The following is a 17,872-nucleotide window of genomic DNA, read 5'->3' as shown; positions in this document are numbered from 1 at the left end:
CAGGTAGCATGAAATGGACTTCCACCTGAAATTGAAGTTTTTTCTTCCTTCTTTGATCTGTTACATAATTACACAAAGGCTGCCGGTTATTATTTTAATAGAAAAGTTTATCATGCCATTATCTCAAAATAACAGTTCATTTTGTTATTAGAAGGATACATTTATGTTATATCAAGATATTATATTTTATTGGTTTGGCCAAATTAAGATAATTTTGCTCGAATTCCAGCGAGTGACGGGAGTGCGTTGGGCCTGTCTTTGTCATTGTCTTGTCTTGTCTTGTCTGTGTTGATTATTGTGTAAATTTTGTAATTTTGTTTTGTGTTATGCTGCGTGGTGTGTGAAGGGGGTGGACTAAAATAAGCATTGCTTCTCCCATCCCCCTTTTCAAACCAAAATTGTAAAAAAAAATTTTTGTAAAATTGTTTTTGTAAAATTGTTTTTGCAAATTGTGAATTTGGTTTGAAACAAATGAATAAACAAACAAACAAACAAACCCAATGAACATCTACCTACTGCAGTGGACTTGGTTAAACTCCACTCTAATAGCCCACAGACGCCACTAAAGAGCAGACAACTCCAAAACTCATTGCCTTGTCTGATTGTTATAAATCCTCTCCAACTGTCAAGCAAGGATAAAACAGGGAAATTGTGTGTCATCATAACCATCCATTAATCTCAAGGTAACAAATGGTTAATTTCATGAGGTAAGACAAACTGCCATCAGCTAAAGACCAGCCTTGTTATCTTGATCTAACTAAATAATTAATTGATTATCTTAGAATAATAGTAGAAAATATATACTTGCAGCCAAAGCTGTTTTTGGCTCCGAACATGTTCATTATTTTTTTCAATTAAAGAAAGAAAAAAAAAACTAGATGGGATGAAAAAGAAAAAAAAAGAAAATAAATAACAGCACTTGCAGTGTCCTAGTGGACAACCAACTGTCCCCTTACTGCAGTTAGATCCCGTGGTGTAGTCCAGGGTATATGCAGGTATACGGAGTGTACCCATTTCTTTTTCAGTCAGTATTGACTGTACCCTCTTCTAAAACCCCTGTGATGCTGCGTTTACAAATACAAACGTCCCTACACATGTACCTATGTCAACCAGCAGCTCAGCTAAGGTTACTCATGCTACTCTGGTGGAGTTAGCCCTCAGCTGTGTTAACTTTAGCCTAAATATAAAAATATATGCATATATGTAAATGAGCCTTCTCTCACCAGTCTGTGTGCCAGTATTGGTTTAGTCATTTCATAACTCTCCCTCTCTGAAACCGAAGAGCAGAAATCATACAATGAGCCAATATGATGGAGCTTTAGGGTAAACTAAACAGAGTAGTCTTACATGTCACTTTTTCTGAAACAATGTTTTTCTGGGCTACAATTTTTTCTTTTTTTCAAAAAAGGAAAAATAAAAAACAGAGTATACCCACATTTTGAGGGACCACAAAACCACTGGTTAGAACTTTCTTAATCCGTAGTTTTATAGATTCAACAGAGTGTCGAAAGCATTCCTCAGGGATTTTGTTCAATATTGACACTTACTACACTTGATGTGAATCTCCCATTCCACCACTTCCCAAAGGTTTTCTACTTCTGATCCTATCATCTGAATATGGCGGCTGAAATGAAGACTCAACAGACCAGGTGATGTATTTCATCTTCTATTTGTCTGTACTGGTGAACCTGTTAACTGCAGCCTCAGTCTCTGGTTCTTAGCTGGAAGGATACAAACCTGATCAGCTTTTCTGCCACTGTAGCTCATCTGCTTCACGTTTAATATGTTGTGCATTCAGATGTGGTCATTTGCAGACCATGGCTATAAGTCATTTTCACAACAACTTAAGCCACTGAGTTGCTGTCATGTGACTGGCTGGCTGGAAATTTGTGTTAACTAGCAACTGCACAAGTGTATAATAGAGTGTGTGGAGCCCCTTTGAACAGCACAAATGAATACTTTTTCAGATCCTCACCTGGTCCAAATATGAATAAAACCTTTATTGTTATACAGTATATTGGGATCTATTTTCAAAGCTGACTCAGAATGCAGGAAATAACTACATAACTATCCTTCAGTGTGACAGGAGCAAGAAATTATTCCTATTTTCTGACCAAGTGTTAGAAAGCTGTACAAGTGTTTCATATAGTTAAACTACTACTCAGTATCCTTACACATATCAAATTGTGGTTAATTTATAATGTCTGTGTATGATAAGTTAAGTGTTTTTAATTTTTTTTATTTTGTATAGCAGAGCGCTCTATACTTTGTTCCCACATGTCCCATGCCTGTCACTTAGAAGTTCGCCTTACCTCCAATTTCCTGCTTTGGTTTGTTTAAAGTGAGAATTCCTTCATCACAAAGAACATATGCATGTGTCATTGTGTGTCTGTGTGTGTGTGTGTGTGTGTATGCGCACACAAATAAGTGTCTATGCATCTGCCTTTAGGTGCGTGTATGTGTGTGTTTGAGTGCAGCAGCCTCCTCAGCCTGCTTCCTCTACTTGCACAGCTCCAAATAAACACCTCTACCCCAATCCACCATGTTTGTCTCCCTGTTTATTTTTTCTCTTTTTCTCCTCGAGCACTCACACCTCCCCCATCCCCTGTTCCCACAATCCACTTCTCTGCCTCTCTCTTTCTCTTTCAGCACATGGCATGCTGAAAATATAAATTACAAGCAAACTACTTCAGTACATTCATTTAAACTATAACAGCCATTGTGGATTAAAAGTTTCCTGTCATTACATTAATTGTTTATATCATGATATTGCTGGAGAGCAGAACTGCATATTTAAATATATTATATATATATATATATATATATATATATATATATATATATATATATATATATATATATATATATATAAGGATATGTACAGGTTATTACCTGTACATATCCTTATATATATATATATATATAAGGATATGTACAGGTTATTACCTGTACATATCCTTATTAATATGCAAATAAACCTGTAGTTGAAAGTGAATAACATGAAGTTTAGTTATTTCTTTTAAAAAAAGAAAAAAAAAGACAACTTTTAAAAAGCTGTCAAAAAATCTGATATTTTGGTTGGCTTTGGTTGCAACAAAAACACAATATATTTTTTTTTAAAAAAGGCCAGAATATTGTGGACAAACTAGTTAAAGTACCAGTTAATCTAGAAAAAAAAACCCACAAATTAAGTCAATTTGCAATCATTTTTAAAACAAACATCTTTTATTCCAGTCTGTCAACTCTAAGAACTTGCTTAGCTTGAAAATGTGCCACAAGCTACATCCCTTCTGCTCTGAGTAAGTAAAACAAAGCATTTTAAAAAAAAAAAAGTGTTTACCATTCTTTTACAGAGCAGAGTTTTACTTACAAAATAAAACTCATTAATTACATAAAAACAAAAGCAAAACAATCAAGTTATCATATTACTCTAGAGAAGCATGCGTAATAGTTCATAGAAGTTACACTTCCTCAGGTGTCATGTTAGGTCCCTGTATGTTTGTGTTTTAGTTTATTTCTCGCTGTTAATTGTAATTTTAAAAATGATATGTTATTAGTTATAATGAAGTGAAAGTTTTTTTTTTTGTTTTTTTTTTTATTGAAATCCATATTGCACACTGGCATCTAAAAGAAAAACTAAGCTAAAATGTAGAAGCAATGTGTGAAAACCTAAATTCTCATTATGATACAATGACTTTGAAGAGCAGAAACTTTTCCTAAGGTGATCTTTTTTTATCCCGTGATATCACCCTCTTTCATAAATGTGGAGTCATTTGGCTTCAGTTTACTCTTAATGTCATACAAGAGACAATGAACCCTCTGATAAAAAAATAAATTAAAAAAAACAAACCAAAAAAAAAAAAAAAAAAACAATGCCACTTTTTTCTCACATGCAATATTTTACTCTTTCAGACACGTCCAGAGTCACTTTTTTTTTTCTTTAATATTATAAGATTTTTTTTTATTTAGTTTTGTTTATTTTAGCTATTCTATGTTAATGTTCATAAAATAATACAGTATACTGTCATAATCATACTATAGAAAACGTTTTACAAATATTGACTTATATAATTGACCCGTCCTGTGTGTCACTGACGTAAAGTTAGTAAGAAAATAATTTGTGTTTATGAAATTTTATATGACATTTGTTTATTCTTCAGTGAGTGTCAGTGTGTTGGGTGACCCTCCTCATGTCCACTGAAGTTGCAAAAATTGCAAATATACCATCATCACTTAATGATGTGCTAGAAAACAGCCTTTAAATTGGTGTACACTGTAGTGGACATGATGTATTAAAGGGTTAAATACATCATAGATCATTTTTATTTTGCAGTGTTTGGGACCATTGTCATGTTTCGCGATCCATTTTCAGACGAGTTTTAACTGTCAGACAAAAGATTTGGCTTGTGAGGTGCCAGTCATTGTGAATAAACTTTCTCACTCCAACTTGTTTATTTTATTTTTATTTTACTTGACAGTGAAAAGGCATTCAAAAAAAATTCTTCTAAATATGCCATATTTATCTAAAGGTCTCTAATTGTGATCTGTTGTCCTTGGCCAGATCTTACGAAGGCTCACTGGAATAAGAAAAAAAAAGGGAAATGGGGCACAGATCAATAATCTAAAGAATCTGGAAATATTTAGACACTCTTTCCCAGACTGATAGACAGCAGCAGTTGCTTCTCAAAGTTCACAGCTGATGTCTATCCTTCTTGGCATGGCGCTAACACACCCAAATAGACCATTTATTCATACATCACTTGAGCATGTTCGTAACTATCCAAGAAGGTCTGAAGGATCAGATGTTTATTGAAATCTCCATAGATGCTCGTCTTTACCAGGAAAATTAGAAAAATGACAAAGAGAAGTTGCATGTTCAACTGTTCTGATCGAAGAGGAGAGACGTAATGTAATCCATCAGTTTCCCCAGAAACCAGCAATATACAAGTTTTATAACCAGCAAGACCAACAAATACGCTGTTGACCCAAAACAAGTCAGGCCACCAGGACTGCTCGGCATGTAGGACCCTGTGTATGAGCTTAAATGGGCGAAACATAACGAATAAGAATTTTCCTCAGCCCACATCAAAGGAATAGAAACTGATTTTGAGTCTGTTGACATCAGAAACAGCCTTGGTTGCTTACAGAAGAGGGCTGTTCTTTAACATCCCAATGAGGCGTGTTTGACCGATCAAAACCCTTAACAGTAAGGTGGGCTGGTTCAGCCGACAAAATTGCAATTAAAGATGTTTTAGAGGCTTCTTTGGCAGGTTAGAATAACTTTTGGGGATCATTAATAACTCATTTCTTCAGCTTCTATGAAGCCATTGCATCAGAATTGAAAAAATCATTTATGCTCAGTGGGAAAAAAAACAATGCAAACAAACTCTGAATGAGTGAATGACTAAAAAGGGTCTATACTGATGATCAGCAGTCTCACAAAACTTCAAGCTCTTACTCGTTAATGACCTGTTAATCAGATGCATAATAAATGTTAATGCTTCATAAAAGAAGCAGTAAAACACATAATGTCATGATTTTAGCAAAGGTTTTTTTTAAATACATAAAGGTGTGCTATTAGATATCATTTGATGTCATTCAAAGGAAGATATATTTTCTTAGTTTTAAGACCTGGGCCACTGCTTCACCACCAGGCGTTGTTTTTATGTCTCCAGCAAATCATGTTTCATACTGCAAAGAAACAAACAGCAAGATAACTTAATCTAGCAACAACAATCAGGCCTTTATCCTTTCACGTTTCTTGCCTGTAATTTTCCAATAGTGAGATTTATTTAGTCACAAAACACTCCTGCTACTAAGCGTGCTCCAGGATCAACAGGCATGGTGTCCATTTGAGATGGTGTTTAAAGTTTCCTCCCTACTGCCAACTCCCACTTTTCCAGAGATTTTGATGTTGAACTTATAGTAGAATTTACAAGCATATTGTTTTTGCTCTGTTTTGGCAGAGGCTGCATTATCCAAGGGGCACAATTAATAAATCAGACCAGGGGAAAAGATCCAGTCAACTCAGGTACATCAGAGTGGAATATCACACCATCATCAATCTCTGTATTGCTGCAGCAAATTAGACGCATCATGTGAAACGGTGCACAGTCGAGAGAAACCAAAGGTTTTACTTGAAGGGCATTTGACCAGCTGATTGCTAAATTCCATATCAAAATACTCCGACTTCCCTTCATATGTTAAAAGCAAGAAACTCATAAGGGGACAGATGTTGCAAAACTTTATTACCCCGAGGTGGGAGTGAGGGAGAACGAAATGGTAAGCTGAAACTTACCATAATTTAAAGCAAAGCGTCTCTCCTTTTCAAAACACATAACATGGTACCTTGCACACACACATATATATACTCCAAAGAGTGGTGTGTGTGATGGTTTTCCCTACTGAAGAATAATTTAAGGAGCTAGCAAAAGCCCAGAACTGTCCAGTGTAGCTATAATGTCAAATCATGATTTAATTCACAGCAGACATTGTCTAGAAATATATAAACATGAGTGTGTCAAGCATGTCTGCATTTCAAAACCAAACACCCCACAGCAGACTGGCCGCCAACTCATGAATGTATGTGATGAGAAGTGCAGCCACAGGCAGGGTCAAATACTCAAATTATGCCTAGGTTTAGAAAAACTGTTTCATTTTAGCTCATCTTGGCTTTTCTCAGGCTGCTCATGTCCATTTCTCCCACTCTAACTCTTCTCATTTAATGTCACAACTCTGATCCAAAGATTTGGCCTGCTTTTGTCAGAGCCAAACAACCTGTTCTTTAAATCTCATCCCCCTCAGACCATTTCGGTGCAACCATCCTCCACTTCTCCATCGCTTCATAACGAGAATCCAAAACGTCAGCCCCCTGTTAACTCTGCAGATGGATCATCGACTATTAAGACTGTGGGACATTCCTGCACACTGTTTACTTCATATACTGATTAACAGCAGTGTTGGTTCAGTCAGAGGCTTCTTCAGCTTTACTGCAAAAAAAAAAAAAAAAAATACACCAACAGAGCTCATTCCTGCTCATGCCTTTAACTTAATTCAATAGTTGAGGAACAGCTGAGCCTCTCTTAACCAGGTTAATCACATAAATACCCTTCTAGTTTTCAGAACACAAAAGAGATTCTTTCTGTCTTAATCATAGACATCATGCATATAAAAAGATGGACGGAGCCTCCATGATGTCACTCATAGCTCTCTGAAAAGCTGAATTGAAGCTCGGTGGGCGGTTCCTACCATCGCCATCTCGGCAGAGGCATGTGTGCCGTCTTGTTCTGAAAATACAAATATGGGCAAAGAGGTGGAGTTGAGAGGGGGGCTGTGAGTGTCACGGTGGATGAATGACATCGAGGGAACTCCGAGCTACCTGTAGCTAAGAGCTAACCGAGCTAATCCAGAGATAACAGGAGCTAACCAACTAACGGAGGTAAGCGGGCTAAAGCTAAGTCACGTTGTTAACTGGCTAAAAACCATGGTTGTTCTACATTCTTCTTACTTGAAGCGGGAGATCAGGTACCTGTCAATCAAAAGGACACGCCCCTAAAAATGCCAAATTTCGAGATTAAATTACTTTTAAACGGGCAAGTTAGAAAAAAATCACTCCCCCCACAGTTGTTATGAAGGTAAACCTGACCTATTAAACTGAAAATGGATTTTTGAACCAGGCTGTAAACATGTTTATTTTTGCCGTGAAGTTGGCCTTTTTAACATGGGAGTCTATGGGGATTTGCTTTGTTTAGCAGCCAGCCCCTAGTGGATGAAGGGGGAACTGCAGTTTTATGTACTTCCACATAGGTTTCACTTTTAACTGCCGAAGGCTCTGCCCATTTTTCATACACGTTCATGGTCACAATGCTAAAAACATCTCATCTCTTTGAAGGTTCCCCATGGTTAAACGTGTCTTTAAAAAAGCTTTAAATCTGGCATAGAGGTCATATTCTTTTTAATTATTTAATGGTTCCAAAAGAAGGAATAAAAACTAACACAACATGGCAGGACAAGAAAGTAGTATTATTTGGCATTTTTTGAATAGAAAATACTCTAAAAGATGCATCATATACAAGCTACAGTGGGTGTTTTATAAAGTTAAGTATGGTCACTGAACTTCATTGTCTGACTATGTCTATTTAAAGTTGCATTACAGAACTTCCTAACCTTAAAACTCTGTTGCACACTCATTTGACAGCAGAGTAACATTTATTATACACATTTCTAGAGTCATCGCTTCCAAGAAGCATCTGGAGGCTGAGAAACTATGCAACTTTTTCACCCAGGATGCCTTGTGACAAGCGGCCAAGATACGATTAAAACACACCAGCCGTTTTGAACATACACCATGACTTATTCACACATGATGGCATTATCAGAGGATAAAAAAGAAAAGAAAGAGAGAAAAAGACAGAGCAAAAGTAAAGATGAGACTCTCTCTTGCTAGCTGGAGAGAGCTAACAGTACAGGCAAGATGGATGCTGAAGTAGCAAACAAGGGCGGCGCCTCACTGAGAAAATCGCAAAAGGTCTGTGTGTCTTTAAGAAATAGTGTTTTAGAACAGAGACAAAAATCGTGCTGTGAGGTTTGGAAAGCTTGAAGTATATTTGTACTTTCAGAGAGTACAAATATACTTCTATTATTAGTACTTTGTATTAATAGAACTAAAATAAATCCAAATCCTTACTTTCAAGTACTATATATGAAGGACAACAGTGTTGCCATGAAAGGTTAATCACCAGCTTCTGTAATGTTTTCATTTACTTGTTGCTGGTGATGTTCATCTTTTTTCTCAGTTTATCCTCTTATAGGTGCTCCTAATGATCCTCTGCTTTGTTTCCTAACAGAAACCAAATGATATTCCTGTTGGTGTTTTACTTTTGATTGTTGTACCTGTTTTTGTTTAGTTTTTTTTAACTTTTGCATATTAGCCTCCATTGATTCCTTTACTTTATCCCTCTCTTTTCTCCTCTCGCTCCCATTCTTCTGTTCTGCCCATCAGGTCCAGCAAACTCAGTAATAACCAATTAATAAATTAGTCAGGAAAAATACTCAACTATCAAAAGGAACGTTATTCACAAAGCTTCTTTGCCTTTACATTCTTTAAGCTCCACCTTGGTGAAGCAAATTTTTTCAGCACAGTAACACTCTGTTGTGATGCTAGACTGGGAGAAAAAAAGTCCAATATTAAGACGTTAGAATGTAAAAGCTTTTTAAAATCTTCACAAGTAACATCAAATAAGATGCATGCAGGATGACTGAGTGTAGAAAATAAACTGTATTTGAAAAAAAAGTAGAAATAAACCAGCTTTAAGACGTGGAAAAACTTGAGAGACGTATAAGAAAAAGGAGGGAAACTTTGCCATGACAGGAAAGAGGAAAACAAAATGTGCAAGAGGAGATTCCTGTGGACACAAGGATGCTGCTGCTATTCCTGTCCAGCAGAAGGACAGAAGACAAGTGTCTTATTGTGGATCTTGGACAAGGTAAAGGGCTGTTCGGATGTAATGAAATACTCAGGACTGGCAGCCAAAGCAAGGCCACAGACTTATACCACAAGCATCTTCCATACTTGTTTACAGCGAATATCTCTCTGAAAAAATGACAGAAATTGTGTTTATTGGAAAAATAAATCACATAAACTGATATGGATCAGAAAACATTAGTGCTGATGAGAAAGACAATGAAACAAATAAGAATGTAGAACAATCCAACTCACTGTTTATATAAATGTGGCTAAATTTAAAAAAAAAAACTGTCACCAACAGTGTTTCCCTCTTATGAGTCTGAAATAGTGTGGAAGAAGAGGAAAAGAGAGCGGGGGAAAGAAAAATAAGTACATACTTGTTTATGGGGTTTCCAGTAAGCAAACATACATCTATTTCTGCACCTATTTCATTCCCCTCTCTCTGACGTCTCCACAAAGAACCCTCTAACATCCTGAAACTGGTTCCTGACATGCCTTCGCGATGACCACACCGGCACAGGCCGCCCTCAGTAACGGGCGACAGGATAGCGGAGAGGTTCGCTCTGTCATCGCCTCCTCCTTTACTTGACCCCTCTCTTTTCGCCTCAGCCTCTACCACTCACCACATTCCTCTTTTTGTGTCCACGAGGAGATGACAGATGACTATCCTCTCGTCTGCCTTTGAACTTCTGTGACACACTGTCCCCATTCACGGCTGTGTGCATGTCACTATTGTGTTCGGAGAATTTGTGTGTGAGTGGAGAGACGGGAGAAGGCAACCCCTGCTCACGTCAGGATCACCGCCGCCACCGATTGAACCCATAAACTAGATGTGGCTGACACAATGGCTCTGAGATGCTGGGGGTAGCAGGGTCAGGGGAGTGTAAGAAACCCTGCCAACATGAAATGGATTCCAAACATGCAAGTCATGATGGTCATCACACCCAATGTTTGTCACTGTCAGGCTTAGTGAAAGGGGGAGTTGAATAACCGGGCTAGAGCGCTGATGTCAGTGCCTTCAAATGACCCTGTGATGGCATAGAAAGCCTATTGAGATGTTTCTGTTAAACCTTTGACATTCAGTCAAGACAAGATCAGGTATGTTAAAAACAGCAAAACCCGGTTAAAATGAAACCAAGTGAAATTGTAGCGACAGAAAGAAGAAACCAATGCATCAGTGATGTTACAGCAACGCAGAAAGCATGTAAATCAGGGCCGATGCAACTTCTTGCACCTCTTGCAGTGCAAACGTCAAACAGACACAGATGATCTCATCATTTGCTCCCAATGATTAAAGAGGGTTTAAGAAAAAGGACATGATGCCCCTACAGACAGAATTACAATATCATAAACACTACCAGCATTTCCTTGATAGTGAAGATCAACACTGATCAAAATAATAAACAATATACAATAGTTATTGACATATGACCAAGCTATAGTCACATCTACCCTTGATTATGTCTAAAGAATCATAGACTGCACACATCTTTGTATGTTAGACTGAAAATCAGTTTCGACCTTTAGCCTTATAAGTCAGTTCAATTTACTACCCTTTTGGGTTATTTAAGTATAAAAGGTCCAAAAACTGCAATAAAAACATCCCAGATTTATATATTTTCCACTCAAATTGCTCATTGAGCTTCAGTGTTAATCAGAACTGCTAAATATGTCATTATTCTGAACCCTTGAACTGAATGTTTTATTCTATTCTATTCTATTCTATTCTATTCTATTCTATTCTATTCTATTCTTGTTATGATGTGGTTGTTTGTGTTTTTTCCTTGGTTCAGGTTTCCTGTTTTATTTTGTAGTTTTTCCTGTTTAGTTCCCTTGGTTCTTGTTTTGCTTCATAGATTTCCTATTGATTTAGTTCACCTGGGTTCATTAGTTAATTTGTTTCACCTGTTTCTTGTTTGGTTTTCCAGTGTATTTATACCCCTCTGTTTCAGTTGTGTGTGTTGGTTCATTTTGTTAGTTCTGCCCTCGTCTCGTTTTGAGAATAAAGCTATCTTCGACCTTCGTCCTGTTGTCCCCTCATCTCTGCGTTTGGGTCCACATCTCCACTGCCACCACAACAATTATTTTCTATAGTCATTTAGCAACGCTTTTATCCAAAGTGACTTACGAACACACTCATATCGCGATAGGCACATCGGTGGGCAACTGGGAGGGTTTAGTGTCTTGCACGAGGACATATGTTATATATTATATATATTTTTTTTTAATATATATATATAAAATCCATATCCTTCTAACCTACGCTCTGTGGAGAAAAAAGACATTTCAAGACTGATTTTCCATGAAGCTTTCCACTATATCTTCAATGACAAACATGGTAGAATTCACGCATGTTGTACACCAATTGCTTTATGGTGCAACGGTGATAGTGAGTTTAAAAAAGTCCTTAATTACCTACAAGGATTAATAACAGAAAAAGGTGAAACGGAGGGCAGGAATCACAGTAATGTCTCCATAACTGTTCCGGTCTTACCGTCAGAGCGGTGGATGCAGGTATGCTGATTATCACTGAGGAAGAAGCCCTCTGTGCACTGACACTCGTAGCTTCCCATAGTGTTCACACACACTTGCTGGCATCCACCATTGTTGTCCAGGCACTCGTCCACATCTTTGGATGGACAGACATATTGAAAGATAGAAAAAGTTAGTCACAGTAGCATAGTGGAATAACAGTCCATTTGGGCTTCATAAATAAGTACATGTCAGTGAGAATTTATGTCTAATGAATAGGATAGCACACACATACACACACATAGATATGTCCTGACTGGCTAACATGCCTATTCTGCTGCAGTAGATGAGTGAATGAAAAGCATGGCACAAAGTGGTAGCAGGGTTCTGTGAACGTAACTGCACACAGTACGTGTGTAAGAATGTGTTATGTTCAAATACTGGTGCACAAGTGTGTTTATAGGGCCCTACTGTGCCGCTGAAAGGCCAGTAAATTTCCAATAGGGCATTTTGACAGGACTGAAGCGAAGTGGAAACATGTTACACCCTCGACTGACTTTAATAGGGATCAAACAGGACCGCCCCGTGTGTGTGTGAGAGAGAGTGTGTAAAGTTGGCGCTTGACCAGAGTGGTTTGCATTGTGTTTAGCCTGAAGTACAGAGGGTGACCTGGAAGATTGCAATGGCAGGTTACACAAGCACAGATGTGTGGGGAAGGTGGGGAAAAAAAGACTGGATTGAACAAGAACAAAAATATATTCAGCTTGATTTGCACCATATTTGACATTACAGTTTCCCAAAAGGTGAAGACACTGAGTTAAATGTTTAACAAAACACAGAATGCAATTATTTACAAATCTCACAAACTCACATTTTAATTCTGAACAGAATATGAGGGTGGGTGTGGATGAGATCTGTGATTTGTGGGTGTTTATTCATATAGAGCTTTTTAAAATTAATCCTGTACATGAGTGGTTCCAACATGTTTTCCCGAAAGAACCTCTCAATGCAATCACCAAAAAGACCAAAAAGATGCTTTTTTTTAAAAAATAAAACCAAAGTTAAAGGTAATTCCCCACATAAAGCCTTCCTTTATTTTTAAATAATGAGGAATCATCTGCACCATGTATTTCTTGTCCATCTCTCACTGATGAAATGGTACAAAGTTAGTGTTTCATGCTTCCGAAACATCGTTTCTATGTGAATTAAACACCTAAATGTTAGCAAACTTCTGCAAATACACCTCAACTTGTCTCTGTCTGGACATGGCTTTAATCTAAATCACACTGGCTCTGAACAGTCCTGGGGGATCCCCTGTGTTATTTGGGAGACCCTGGGTTGGGATCCACTGCTGTGGATGACTGGAAGCCAGTGAAAGGAGCGGAGTCAGGGAAGGTGACATGAGAATGTTTGTTTGACCTGGTAAGTAGACAAGCATCGGCATTCTGATAGGTTATAAGTGATGAAGGTTCGCTTTAATGAGTGATAAAAACAGATAGTTGCAGTAATTAATATGGGATGAAATGAAAGCATGAATGAGCATGTCCTGTATGCCAGACCATGGCGCCCAGTTTGTTAAAGTTTAGGAGGTGGAAAAAAAAAAAAAAAAAAATTATTAGATTTTGCCAGTGATTTTCTGTGCGAGTTGGAGGACAACAAAATATCAAATAATACCCCTAAGATTATCAAACCTCTGCAAACCATGGCGAGGACCCAAGAATGTGCATTGTTTTATTTTACAACATTTTATCTGGGCACTGTAATGGACAGGCAACCTGTCCTAGGTGTACCCTGCCTCTCAGCCAATGATTGCTGGGATAGACTCCAAGTTCCCCGCGACCCTAATTTGGACTAAGCGGTTAAGAAAATGGATGGATGGATAGATATTATTTGGACCTACGATTAGAAACTCAGTTTTCTCAGGATTTAATTGAAGGAAGCCATCTAGCCTTTTCCACTTTTAAATTTCGGAATAAAAGTGATCCATGATAATAAAAGTGTGTATTACATGTTTCAAAGGCCACAACTGCAGGGTAAATTGTAGTGGTCCCAGCACTGACCCCAGTGGAACACCTAAAGTCAAAGATTTTGATTAAAAATCCCATTATTATGGTGTATACAGCCATCAGGACTTTCTAAGAATTTAGAGTCAAGGGATGTACCGAAGGCCTCAACTGGATACTTGTGGTCTTCAGGCCCTGAAGCAGAGCTGCATTAAAGTTGGGGTAAGTAATCTTTCTCAGAGACTTTTTTTTTTTTTTTTTTTAACTCTGGGTGAAGTGGTTCCTCGTCCTGATAGTAGTCTATACATTTTGCAATCATGAACAATAAGAAAGATAGTTAGACCCCCCAGTTTACTGTAAATCTGTAAAAACTTGGACCAATCCAAATGTTAAACTGAAATGGAGTTGTTCATTTCTTATATTTTGTAAGCTTCTTCTGTCGGCTCCCCTCCTCCCCTTCCTGCAGCGCATATCTGATAGGCACACCCTGCATATATATAGCATGTTAAGATGAAAATACAAAGTAGTGAAGAAGAAACTCGGAAGCCAAACATAGCTGAGAAATGCAGGAAGGATTTCCCCGACCTGGCTCGGTTTATTTGCCTCCCCCCCCTGAACAGCCGAGAAAGAGAAAACCGGTAGTTTGAGTTATCTTGAACGCAAATAGATAAAGAGATAAATGCCAGTAAAAACATAACCTCCTTAGCGGAGGTAAGAAAAAGCCTTGGGTCAAGCAAGAAGCGGGGGGGAGGAGCCAAGACAGGGTGCCAATTTCAAATCTTGCTAGCTCCACAACATTACCTACCCCAGCTTTAAAAACAGGCACGGTTTTCCTGAAGAAATCACTGCATGGGTTCAGGAACATGTCCAGAAATCACTGTCTATGAACACAGTTTACGGTGCAACCCATAAATCCAGGTTAAAGCTCTGGAAATATGTGAACATAAAATGGTTCGAGGCAAGGTGGGAAATGGCTCTAAATCAAAATAACATGACATGCAACACTAAACATCATCCTCCCGCACAATCTGCTCTAACTGATCCACAAGGTTTGGTACCTCTAGATGCTTTTTCTGCTTGCTAATTTACACCAACTCTGCCAGAATGATGAGGGTTTTGTTTTTTGTGTCGATACGACACAACTCCTGCGGAAAAAAAGGTTTATTGCCATCCTGAATGACAGTAAACCTAAGTTAGCGTAAAATAGGTTGTCATTTTGTGGCCGGAGGTCCTTTTTCCCCAGGCCACTACATTGCGCTGTGCTGCGGGAGTGTCACGTGTTGGCAAATTGGCAGTACAGCGCAGGTATTTAAGCGCAGGTGAAACTCATGTTGACATCTCCTCTGGCTTTGTCTGGCTGCAGTGGGTTGACAGTAGTGTGATCTGTCTCCATCAAAAAGGTAAGTCTTGCTACCGGATCCTTGTCCACTCAGTTTTCTATGTGTTAAGCGGTTTGCCCTTTTTCACTCGTAGTTGAGCTGGTCGCTCATGTGGGGTGAGACTGGCACACCACAAGATTGTTCACATTTGACGCTGCAGATCTGTGCTCCCTCTGTCCCCTCTGCGCTGGGCTGATGCTGTGGCAGTGGTATGTATGGGCATAATTGTCGGCATAAATTTGCATCATTTTATATTAATTGTGCTTAATCTCTAGCTGGGCTGGGTACATGCAAACCCTCTTGGAGTTCCAGTGATCCCAGCCCTGCTGTTTTGGCTCCACCTAACTGGTTTGGCTGACTTCCGGGTTCTGGCTTAATGTCCCGGCTCGCCCTACATTACCTTTGAGTGCTGCGAGGGGCCTCTAGCTGGACGCGGTTGGCCCTACTTTCTGGGCCCACCTTATAATTGGTCTTTTAACCCATTAGATTTCCTTTGTGTATTTTGTTTATTGTATTTGGGTTAATGTTTTGTTTTGTTTTAATTAGCATTGTATTTTAACTTTTTATCCTGTGTGCAGGAGCTGTGGGCCTGAGGCAGCATTCCCTTCCCTGGGGGTGGGTTTTTTTCTTCACGACTGTTCACTTGGCGTGCAGTGCACAGGTGGTTTGGTTTGTAAGTTTTCTCCTTTTTGTTTAAATGCTGCAATGGTCCATTTTTGTCTCCTCCATTTCAGCTGGCAGCTTGGCGATTTTAAATAAGATTTAGATTATTTTGTAATTTGTTCCAATAAAATTTATTTTGTAACTTGAACGGTCTCTGCCGAGTGGTGAAGAATTTGTGTGCCTAACCAGTGTGTTCTGGTTAGCAGTTTCCCAGGGGAAGCATTCCCCCTGGGTGGCGTTGTCAGCAACACATTTCTGTACCCTTCGCTTTCATCGCGCCACAATTTTATTCAAGAATGTTGGTCAAAATGATCAGCATGATTTTTTTTTTTTTAAAAATGAGGCAACGGAAAGTCCTCACTTTTCTAATACAACTAGTCTCAAATCTCAGCTGTGCTAATTCTGTACTGTAAGCTACTCTGGAAGGTGGATAGACGTCCAATCTGCCTCAACTTAATTCGATTAGGGGACGCATACACCTATCAATTTCTCAGTCTGTGTGTAAATAAAACGGGGTAGAATCTGCATTGGTCTGATGTTGAATCATAACTCGTGTCCTCGCTGACCTCTAAGCTGATTAAGGGTCATGGGGAAGTTGGAGCCTATTCTAGCTGTCTTTGGGCGAGAGGCGGTGTACACCATGGACATGTTGCCAGTTCATCGCAGAATAAACTTAACTTAAAAAAGTGATATCAGGATATTTTAACAGTTTCTTTCAGATTTTACATCCAGACTGAAAAAAAACATTTTTAATTAGCTTTTTTTTCAACTATAAAGTTGGAAATTAGCTACTAACACTGAAGTTAAAACACAAAAAAATGGAGCAGGAGTAAAAGCTGATATGAAGCCAGTAAGTAATGTAGGTAATACTACACAGTTATGAATGTGCGACTTCAGCTTTCCTCGAGTGTTTTACCTGTCTTGGTCAGCTAACACAGAACCTGCAACGACAGGCCAATAAAGTGATCATTAACAACTGTCTGCAAACAAACTGTGGACAAGGGAAAGTGAAGTATTTAAGGACAAAACTGGAATTTATTATTCTAGCATTATGGTGAGTGGAAGTGTCAGCTTCTTTTGTTATTTGTGATGGTATTAACTTTCAGGCTGGGGACATAAAGACCTCAAGCAAGAGTGTCAAGTTGTGAGAAAAGGGCACGATGTGTCTCCTTTAAGGTGCAATACCACCAAAAGCTATTTAACACTCAAAACCAGCCCACCTGGCACCAACAATCATGCCACATTCAGTCACATGAATCTCTTCCTTTCCCCATTGTGATACTCGGTTTGAACTTTTGTTATATTTATGTAAAATGTACTCAAATTCATTTGAAAATAATGAGGGTTCACTGCTTTATGGGGTTCCTTGCTGAGTCACAGCAGAGGAATTGTAGGACAAACAAGGAACTTCGTACACAAAGAAGTCTTTTCAGATGTTTACGTTGTGGTAGTCTTACAGAGCCATTTCTCTAACATGGAACTGAAATAAAGGAATAGTAACAAAGAGAGCTAATGCTTTTCTACAAATATTTGAAAGATAACCTTTCATTTGTCAAATGTACCAATGGTTTTTATAAACATAATTATTATGTTAATAGATTTTTGCTCAAATATAACAATTATAAATGAAAAATGAAAATTTGTGGAATGAAATGAGTAGTTCTGCAGCGTCATCTAATGCTGATGTTAGGCAGGGATGCAGGTGGAATAAACAGGAACCATCTTGCAAATCTGTAACATTAACAGGGTTGTGTATTGAAGTTTAAATTAGTTCTGACTTCAAACACATTTACATGCAAGCACAGAAAGAAAAAAAAATTCTTTTGTCTTAAATACTTCTTTTATGCTCATTTCAAAAGTTTAAAAAAAAAAATTAGCATAAAAGAGAA

At 38.2% G+C, this 17,872-nt stretch overlaps 2 protein-coding genes across 3 annotated transcripts in view; both read right to left on the bottom strand.

The window, feature by feature from the left end:
• Nucleotides 1–17,872, bottom strand: part of scube1 (signal peptide, CUB domain, EGF-like 1) — a gene marked incomplete at its 5' end in the record, with an annotated part of 128,670 nt that overhangs the window by 84,051 nt on the left and 26,747 nt on the right. For both annotated transcript variants that reach the window (XM_079263456.1, XM_079263457.1), the window contains one exon: nt 11,961–12,095. In XM_079263456.1, coding sequence (XP_079119582.1) covers nt 11,961–12,095 — 135 coding nt within the window. The remainder of the gene's footprint in view (nt 1–11,960; nt 12,096–17,872) is intronic.
• The window catches only part of mpped1 (metallophosphoesterase domain containing 1), a gene marked incomplete at both ends in the record, with an annotated part of 231,372 nt that overhangs the window by 188,224 nt on the left and 25,276 nt on the right, over nt 1–17,872 (bottom strand). The gene's annotated exons all lie outside the window — the stretch shown is intronic.

This window comes from Telmatherina bonti (assembly GCF_933228915.1).
Source record: "Telmatherina bonti genome assembly, chromosome: 23".
Lineage (NCBI taxonomy): Eukaryota > Metazoa > Chordata > Actinopteri > Atheriniformes > Telmatherinidae > Telmatherina > Telmatherina bonti.
This window is presented reverse-complemented; position numbering and strand designations above follow the sequence as displayed.